The 10,093-nt window shown below is 39.8% G+C and overlaps 1 protein-coding gene across 1 annotated transcript; it reads right to left on the reverse strand.

Moving 5' to 3' along the window:
* Positions 1 to 1,340: 1,340 nt before the first annotated feature.
* On the reverse strand, positions 1,341 to 9,637 carry LOC123460175 (calcium-responsive transcription factor-like). The gene is made up of 2 exons (XM_045148052.1): positions 9,278 to 9,637; positions 1,341 to 2,240 (listed from the first exon to the last, which is right to left on the reverse strand). Exons 1-2 carry the CDS (start codon positions 9,588 to 9,590, stop codon positions 2,131 to 2,133), a joined length of 423 nt encoding a protein of 140 aa, XP_045003987.1. The 5' UTR covers positions 9,591 to 9,637; the 3' UTR covers positions 1,341 to 2,130.
* Positions 9,638 to 10,093: the final 456 nt, after the last annotated feature.

Genomic DNA, 10,093 nt, shown 5'->3' on the forward strand with positions numbered 1-10,093 from the left:
TTGTATTATATTGTTCATGCTTTGAATATTAAACATTAATATCCACTTGAAATCCTTATTTTTAAAAAATATACCTATAAATAGTCTCTGGAAAAACAAAATCTTTTAGGTTTTTTTTTTCCCCACTCTTTTTATGTAGGGTCTTGCTATGTAGCCCAGGCTGACCTAAAACTCACAGTACTAGTAACTGCCTCCACCTCATGAGTCCTGAGATTACAGGTATTTGCAACCATAGCCAGTTATGCTGATTCTTTGACAGTTATATTTGAAATCTCTAGTCTGCCACTCTCTCAGAAAACAATTGTATAATAGATATACTGATTGGCAGATATTTGGTATTTATAGTAAATATACTTAATAACTTTTTTTTTTTTTTTGAGGTAGGGTCTCACTCTAGCCCAGGCTGATCTAGAACTCACTCTGTAGTCCCAGACTGGCCTTGAGGTCATGGCAATCCTCCTACCTAATGAGATCAGACATTTTAGGTTTGGTTTTTTGAGGTAGAGTTTCACTCTAGCTCAGGCTGACCTGGAATTCACTATGTAGTTGCAGGGTGGCCTCAAACTCATGGCCATCCTCCTACCTCTGCCTACCAAGTGCTGGGATTAAAGGAGTGCACCACCACCCCAGCTTTTATTTTAATACGAGAGAGCAAGGGAGACAGAATTGATGTGCCAGGCCTCCAGCCATTGTAATCAAATTCCAGATGCATGTGCCACCTGGTACGCATGTGCGACCTTGCACACTGTGTCACCTTGTACATCTGGCTTATGTGGGGCATGGAGAATCAATCATGGGTACTTAAGCTTTGCAGGCAAGCCCTTTAACTGCTAAGCCATCTCCACAGCCCAAGATAAGTTATTTAAAAATTTTTAAATATGAACTAAATTTCAAGCTATATATATTTTACTTGAAATATATAAATCTTATACTATCAATTTAATGAAAATTCTGGTACAAAAAGTGTAAATACAGCCAGGTATGTGATGCACACCTTTAATCCCAGCATTTGGAGGGCAGAGGTAGGAGGATTACTGTGTGTTCAAGGCCACCCTGAGACTACATATTGAATTCCAGGTCAACCTGGGCTAGAGTAAAACCCAAACTCAAAAAAAAAAAAAAAAAAAAAAAAAAAACCAGGTGTGGTAGCACACGCCTTTAATCCCAGCTCTTGGGAAGCAGAGGTAGGTGGATTACCGTGAGTTCGAGGCCACCCTGAGACTCCATGGTGAATTCCAGGTCAGCCTGGGCTAGAGTGAAACCCTACCTCAAAAAACCAAAAGAAAAAAAAAAGTAAATACCATTTAAATTCTTAAAAAAACAACAACTAAAATCGTATCTTCAAAACAAAAGAAAAAAATTCTGCTATTATCAGAAGTTCTCCCAAATTATCTGCTAACAGCACAGAATTCTTTTCTTTCCAAATTCTCTGATGTTTTTCATCTTTCTAGTTCAAGAAGGTGCTCTAATATAGTATAAATTTATGCAGTATACACCGATACGTGTTGCTTACCTCATTAATTCAGTTATAATACCTAGTACTTACCACACTGAGCCGACTATGAGGGGCCGTAAACACATGGTTGGTTTCGAGCTGGAAGCACAACGAAGAAGCGGTGACCTGCAGCTGCGGTCTTCAGAGGGGCAGGCCGGCCTTGTGTTGTTATGTCACATCTCTTGCTTACAATTATTCCCTAATTTGTCAAATTAAACATTTCTTCACAACTTTAAAACACATGACATATAAACACCCAGATATACACTATCTTTCATGTTGGTCTTTAAAGAACTAAAATTGGATATCTCCAGGGATGAGATAAATAACTCTGTATTCTGAGTAAATTACTGTGGGTAAAGTCAGATCTCTTTTGAAATACTGGCCTTATTAGATAATGAAAAAACAAAGGAACTAAAAAATAAAAACCAAAGGAACTGATATAAAATAAGAAAGCAAAACTTTTAAGAGACATAAAAATATGGAATTGGCAACAAATATACCAGTTTTTAGTCAAAGCTGCTCATCAAACCCATCTTCAGTTCAGTTTTTACAATGTTAGGCTTTGACAATATCTTCTTTTCTAAGACCTCAGAGGTCACTAGAGTTGTAAATTCTGAAAGCTCTCAAAATTTTTATGTGGCAGATAATTTCTTAAACTCCAAAAATTTTTTTGCTTCCATAGACAATGTTGAGTCTTTGGGCTCTTGTTTAACTTGGCTCATATCTTCTGGATTTTCTTCAACTTTAAAATCAAACAAAAAAATCCAAAAAGTTAATATGCTTTTTTGAAGTCTAGTGATTGTGTATTTTTTTGTTCCAGTATTACAAAAATTTCCACTTACAACAGTTGCAAACAAGTTGCAATGACCATAACCTAGATTGCATAATATATTTGCTTGTTTTCCCACATCTGTTCAGGGTCACATTCAGACTTCTTTATGGTTTTTTTTTTTTTAAATTTATTTATTTATTTATTTGAGAGTGACAGACACAGAGAGAAAGACAGAGGGACAGAGAGAGAATGGGCGCGCCAGAGCTTCCAGCCTCTGCAAACGAACTCCAGACGCGTGCACCCCCTTGTGCATCTGGCTAACGTGGGACCTGGGGAACCGAGCCTCGAACCGGGGTCCTTAGGCTTCACAGGCAAGCGCTTAACCGCTAAGCCATCTCTCCAGCCCTTCTTTATGTTTTTTTTTTCTTTATGTTTTTATGACTTCAGACAACAATACTCTTTCCCTAAATACTTTAGTATGTATATTAGCTCAAATTCAAAATATGTTTGTTGATTTTTCTTTTGATAAGATATTTATATTCAATGAAACATACCCAAATATAAGTTAACATTTGTTGACTTTGACTAGTACATATGGTATAAAAATGAAATATCTAGATCTTCATCAAGATATGAAAGTTTTAAAGCTGGGTATGGTGGCACACACCTTTAATCCCAGCACTCGGGAGATAGAGGTAGGATCAATCACCATGAGCTCAAGGCCATCCTGAGATTACATAGTGAATTCCAGCTCAGCCTGGACTAGAGTGAGACTCTACCTTGAAAAACCAAAAAAAAAAAAAAAAAAAAAAAGAAAGAAAGAAAAGACAAGACATTCTTAATCCTAACAGTTGGGAGGCTGAGGTAGGAGGATTGCTGTGTGTGTTGGAGGCCACCCTGAGACTACTGTGAATTCAAGGTCAGCATGAAGTAAGAGTGATACCTTACTCAAAAAAAAAAAAAAAAAAAAAAAAATTTTCTTGTGGTGCTAGGGATGGAACCCAGGTTCTTATGCCTGCTAGATAAGCATGCTACCATTGAGCTATAGCCCCCAGCCAAAGTTCTCTTACATTTCTTCTCAGCCAGTTTCCCTCCCCATTGCCCTAGTTTGGTCAGGATGTTGTAAAATGTCCTAATAGCATGTAGGTAGCTAATAAACAACATGAATGTGTCTCTCATAGTACTGGACACCAGAAAGTTCCAGACCTGCTGTCAGATGTGGTATCTGTGAAAGTCCACTTCCTGTTTCATGGACAGCATTTTCTCTCACTGTGGAATGGAGTTTGGTATCTCTTTATTATTATTTATTTTTGGTTTTTCGAGGTAGGGTCTCACTCTGGCTCAGGCTGACCTGGAATTCACTATGTAGTCTCAGGGTGGCCTTGAACTCACGGTGATCCTCCTATCTCTGCCGCCCGAGTGCTGGGATTAAAGGCGTGCGCCACCACTCCCGGTTTAGGTCTCTTTTAAGAAGGCACTAATCCATTCTCCTTTGATGAGGGATCTGTCCTCAACACCTAATTACTAACTCCCAAAGGCTCACCTGCTCATACTGTGGCACTGGTGAGTAGGTTCAAGGCATGAATTTTGCAGAGACATAGTACTCATCAAATTGAGGAAGTAGCTATTTTCATTTTTCTTCCACCACAGAGATTTGCTTATTCTAGAACTAGAATAAATGCAATCTAATGATATGTTTGTTTGTTTGTTTTCCCAGTAAGGCTTCTACTCTTTCTGTAATGTTTCTATACATATAGAATCATATTCTATAATGTTTTGAAATTTCTCAGTGTTACTTTATGCATCCATGGATTTATATGTTTATATACATATATATATTATTTTTATTTCTGAGGCAAGCCTAACAGACTGACTTTTTTTTTTTTTTTTTTTTTTTAATGAGAGTGAGAGTTAAAGTGAGAGAAAGCAAGAGAGAAGGAAATTGGTGTGCCAGGGACTCTAGCCACTGGAACCAAACTCCAGATGCATGAGTCACCTTGTGAGGTGTGACCTTGTGTGTCTGGCTTATGTGGGATCTGGGGAGTCAAACATGGGTCCTTAGGCTTCGCAGGCAAGTGCCTTAACAACTAACCCATCTCTCCATCACCATATATATGTATGTGATTAGTTACTTATTTATTTGAGAGAGAGGGAGGCAGATAGAGAGAATGTACATGCCAGGGTGTCTAGTTACTGGAAATGAACTGACACATGCACCACCTTGTGTATCTATCTGGCTTTCTATGGGTACTAGGGAATCAAACTTGGATCCTTTGGCTTTGCCAGCAATCACTTTTAACACTAAGCCATCTCTAGCTCAATAGATAATTTTTTTAGGTAGGGTCTTACCTTAGTCCAGGCTGACCTGGAATTCACTATGTAGTCTCAGGTTGGCCTTGTACTCACAGGGATCCTCCTACCTCTGCCTACCAAGTGCTGGGATTAAAGGCATGTGCCACTACCCCTGGCTCCAAGAGATGATTTTTTAAAAGATTATTACTGATTTTGAGAGAGAGAGAATGAGACAGAGAGTGGGCATGCCAGTCTTCAGACGCTATGAATGAACTCCAGATGCACATGCCCACTTGTGTGCATGTGTGACATTTTATGCTTGTGTCACTGTGCATCCGGTTACATGGGCCCTGGAGATTCAAACATGAGTTCTTAGGTTTTGCAGGCAAGCGCCTCAACTGATAAGCCATCTGTCCAGCCCATAGATGCTTTTTAAAAAATATTTTTATATGTTTTTAAGGAAAAAGAGAGAGAATGGGAACACCAGGGTCTCTTGTCACTGCAAATGAACTTTTGATGTGTATGCCACTTTGTACATCTGGCTTTTATGTGGGTACCGGGGAATCAAACCCAGGCTGTCAGGCTCTGCAAATAAGCAACTTCAACTACTGTGCATTCTCTTCAGACTTATATATGTATACTTTTTTTTTTTTTCCATGTAGGATTTCACTCTAGCCCAGGCTGACCTTAAATTCACTATGTAGTCTCAGAGTGGCCTTGAACTCACGACAATCCTCTGCCTCCCGAGTGCTGGGCTTAAAGGTGTGTGTCACCACGTCTGGCTTTTATAAATTCTTTAATGTGGATGTTTATTAGTGTATCCCACATGACCGTCCTGTATCCCCTTTGGTTTCATTATACTCCTTCTGGTCTCTTATTAGAGCTATGACTTGAAAGAGAATGATTTCCCTCCCTCCCGGCAACCTTTAACTGTCTGTCATATTAGCTCATTAGAGAGGACCACCAAGCCTCCTACCCATAATAGAATGATGACTGACTCCATCATGAGCAGGTCTTGTACAGGTAACCACATTTGGTTACCTGAGATCACAAGTCCAGTGGTGTTGTCATGTCTGGATGCCACATTTCCATGGTACTCCTTCCCATTAATATTTTTATGACACTAGAGTTTTTAAAACTATATGAATTTAAAGACAGACACGGTGGCTGATGTAATAACAGCACTCTGGAGGTAGAGGCAAAAGGATCAGGAGTTCAAGGTCACCCTCAGCTGCATAGTAAGTTTGAGGCCAGGCCAGACTACATGAGACTCTAGCAAAAAATAGAAAAAAGAACTGAAGTTTGGAAAAAGGACCAACCTGTAATTGGAAAAATAGTTGGTATGCTGAAAACTCAGTGCCACATCTTAAAAGATAGCTTTAACTTAGCTTTGAGAGCTATGTGTTTGCTTGTCTGCAACATTCTAGAATACACTTACCATTCTGGTTTCAAAGTACTTACAACCAAATTAACCTAGCAGCAGCCTGCCAGCAGTATTACTACTGTTAAGTAGCAAATGGCATGCCTAGCATGAAATACGCACTTTCCCAAGAATATCAGTTTTTCAGTTGCTATTCCGAGCCAGTTAAAGGGACTATTACTTTCTCACAGAAGTCTACTGACCACGCCTACTGTTTATATCATATAGGTAGACTGGTGTTTAGTCAGAGACATAGAAAACTAATAGAAGATGGATTTGAATGACCACAAGAACCCATATCCAGGTAACAATCCTTCAGATTATAATTTAACTACACAAATAATGGAAATTTGGATTAAAAAACATTTCCTTGCCAGGCACGGTGGTGCACGCCTTTAATCCCAGCACTAGCTGTGAGTTCAAGGCCACCCTGAGACTACACAGTGAATTCCAGGCCAGGCTAGGCTAGAGTGAGAACCTACCTTGAAAAAAATTTTTTTTTCCTGTAAAACGGTGCTCCTAAAAACACTGTGGTACATCACAGAAGAAGGAAATATGGCAGAATAGAAGACTGCCTTGAAAAGCAGGAATCACCTGGGCTCAATTATCTGTTATTCACTAGATCGGAGTTTGTGGGAATTACTCTACCTCTCTAACTCTTGGTTTCCCTGTTTGTAGAATGGGGACAACACCAAGTTTATCATGGGTTTGGAAGAGTAAATTCATATATATTCCTTTTTTCCCCTCATCTGTTAAAGTTAGTCAGTAGCTACAACTGCCAGAGCCCACTGGATAAATGCGTGTGTGTGTGTGTGTGTTTTTTTTCAAATGTGTATGCGTTGTGCATGCATGCATATATGTGGTGGAATCATATGTGTGCACATGCATTTAGAGGTCAGAGGTTGACATTGGGTGTCTTCTTCAATAGCTTTCCACTTTATTTACTGAGTCAAGATCTCTCACTTGAATACAGAGCTCACTGATTCAGCTAGCCCAGCTAGCCAGCTTGTACCAGTGATCCTGTCTCCACCTTCCAAGCACTGGGATTCTAGGCGGACCTCCACACCCACTCAGTTTTAAGTGGGTGGTGGAATCTGACTTCTACTTCCTATGCTGTGCAGCAAATGCTTTATCCACTGGGCCATCTCTCCAGCCCTGATAAACTGACTTGAAAGTATGTGTCTAATAAATAAAAAGGACAACTTTCTACAAGGACCTATTTGGTTTTGTCTGCCCAGAACAATGATGGATGATAGTTGTGATGGTTTGATTCCGGTGTCCCCCATAAACTTAGGTGTTCTGAATGCTAGTTGATAGTTAGGAATTAATGCCTCTTGGAGGTAGTGTATTGTTGGGGGCAGGCTTATGGGTGTTATAGCCAGCTCCCCCTTGCTAGTGTTTGGCACACTTTTCTTATTGCTGTTGTTCACCTGATGTTGGCAAGGGGTTGATGTCCACCTTCTGCTCATGTCATCGTTTCCCCCTGCCATCATGGAGCTTCCCCTCAAGCCTGTAAGCCAAAATAAACCCTTCTTTCCCTCATAAGTTGCTCTTGGTCTAGTGTTTTCTGGCAGCACTGTGAACCTGACTACAACAATAGTTAAGATGGAGGCAAAATATGTGGTCTAAGAATATTTCTGTGAAGGTATTTATACTTCAAAACAAAAGATCCATCCATCCATCCATCCAATCTTTTCTCACAAAAGTGCCCAGGCCAGAAGAAGCTGTAAAAAGAAGTAATAAGAACAACAACAACAAAAATCAAGTAGAAGGCTAGAGAGATGGCTCAGAAGTTTAAGGTGCTTTTGCCTGCAAAGCCAAAGGACTCAGGTTTGATTCCCCAGGACCCACGTAAGACAGATGCACAAGGTGGCACATGTGTCTGGAGTTCATTTGCAGTGGCAGGATGCCCTGGCTCATCCATTCTCTCTCTCTGCCTCTTTCTCTCTTTCAAATAAATAAATGGAGCTGGATATGGTGGCACACACCTTTAATCCCTCCTAGCACTCGGGAGGCTGAGGTAGGAGGATTGCCATGAATTCGAGGCCACCCTGAAACTACATAGTGAACTCCAGGTCAGCCTAGGCTAGCCCTAACCCTACCTCAAAAAAACCAAATAAGTAAATAAATAAAAATGTATCCATATGAGACAACTTGTTAATAATAATAAACATAAAAAAAGAAAAAAGGAAAGATGTCTTCAATTAAAGAAAACTTTCATTAAAAGAAAGTCAAGTTGACTTTGTAGTTTCTGCCCCTAGCAGACAGACTGTCACTGGGGGGCAGATCTGCATTCCAGACTAAGGTATGCAGAGTGAACTCTGGGGCTCCAGCCACTGCAGGCTTCTGTGTGATTGCTAGCTTGTGGCTCTCTGCTTGGATATGTGAAAGGGGGCCAGCTTTTTCCACCATGAATTTCCCTTGGATCTGTAAGCTTCAAATAAATCCCTTCCTCCCATTAAAAAAAAAAAAAAAGTCAAGTAGAGAGCCAGGCATGGCAGTACATGCATTTAATTTTAGTACTTGAGAGGCAGAGGTAGGAGAATCATTGTGAGTTCAAGGCCAGTCTGGGACTACAGAGTGAGTGCCAGAGTAAGCTGTGCTAAAATGAGACCCTACCTCAAAAAAAAAAAAAAAAAACAAACAAAAATTGAGGAAGAATTAACAGTTTACTGCTATGATGACTGGGTTAGCTATAAAGATAATAAAGTGTTAAGACTAAACTCAAGTACCCACATCTTGACTCCATTTCAATCTCCACAGAATTTAACATGTAAGTTTAAAACCACAGATCTTCATGCTAACCTTTATATCTGACCACTTAGTTCCTTTTTTGTTTTTGTTTTTGTTTTTGCTTTTCAAGGTGGTATCTCACTTTACTACAGGCTGACCTGGAATTCACTATGTAGTCTCAGGGTGGCCTCAAACTCACAGTGATCCTCCTACCTCTGCCTTCTGAGTGCTGGGATTAAAGGCTTGCACCACCATACCACACTTACTTTTTTTTTTTTTTTTTTTTTAAGGTAGGGTCTCACTCTAGCCCAGGCTGACCTGGAATTCATTATGTAGTCTCAGGGTGACCTAGAACTCATGGTGATCCTCCTACCTCTGTCTCCCAAGTGCTGGGATTAAAGGCGTGCACCTCCACACCCAGCTTCCAATTATCTTTGTGTGTTCACACACCAACTTTTTTCATAACCTTTGCACTAAAGTAGTTTCCCTCACCGTATTTGCTTCTAGAATTATATTCTACAATTATACTGAGGCTAAAAAAAGTAAGATAATTTTAACTTACTAAGAGCTGGGTGGTTATCTATAATTCGTATTGGAATGGCCTGCACATCTCCCAACAGAATCCTATGTTCACTTCCTTCCAGGTTCTCTGTAACTTCAGTATCTCCAACTTCTACCAGCTGACCCATTGCAACTAGATTTTGATCTGGTCCAGAAAGATTACCCACAGTAGAGGCAGTACTATTGTCTTGAGTTAGGCATGTTCGAAGGCTCTGACTGTGACTAAGCAGGAGAGAATTATTACTCATGACAGCATTTCCTACTGAATCCAGAAGTCTTGAAGGACTGGAGGAGGGGTGGTTATTTACTGACATCAGAGTTGGTGATACATCAGGAGAGTTAAGTTTTGGTTGTAACTGCAAACCCTTTTAAAGAAAAAAGAGTTGTATCAAAACATGTGGATTCACTATGCATGATATTCTCAAAGGCCATTATTATTCTTTTAATAAAAATTGGAACAAAAAATAATAAATGCATATTAACTAACAAATATTTTTATAAAAGCGTAGAAATAAGGACCAAGAAATAAGGACTAAGAAGATTTGCTAAATCTTTTCAGTTTGTTAAGCTTTTTTTTTTCAAGGTAGGGTCTCGCTGTAGCCCAGCCTGACCTGGAATTCACTATGTAGTCTCAGGTGGCCCTAACCATGCTGCAATCCTCCTACCTCTGCCTCCCGAATGCTGGGAGTAAAGGCATGTGCCACCATACCTGGCTTTGTTCAGCTTTTCACTTGTTCTTAGTATAGTTATCCCAGCGTTGCACACTGGAAGTGATATGTCTTCATTTTTTTTTTTAAAGATTTTTATTTATTTATTT

Source organism: Jaculus jaculus, chromosome 4, assembly GCF_020740685.1.
Source record: "Jaculus jaculus isolate mJacJac1 chromosome 4, mJacJac1.mat.Y.cur, whole genome shotgun sequence".
NCBI classification, from domain to species: Eukaryota; Metazoa; Chordata; class Mammalia; order Rodentia; family Dipodidae; genus Jaculus; species Jaculus jaculus.

Coding starts and splice junctions, on each gene's coding strand:
- LOC123460175 (XM_045148052.1), bottom strand. CDS start 9,590: ATGTCAGTAAATAACCACCCCTCCTCCAGTCCTTCAAGACTTCTGGAT. Junction 2,241..9,277: donor AGATAACCACCCAGCTCTTA/GTAAGTTAAAAT, acceptor TTGATTTTAAAG/TTGAAGAAAATCCAGAAGAT.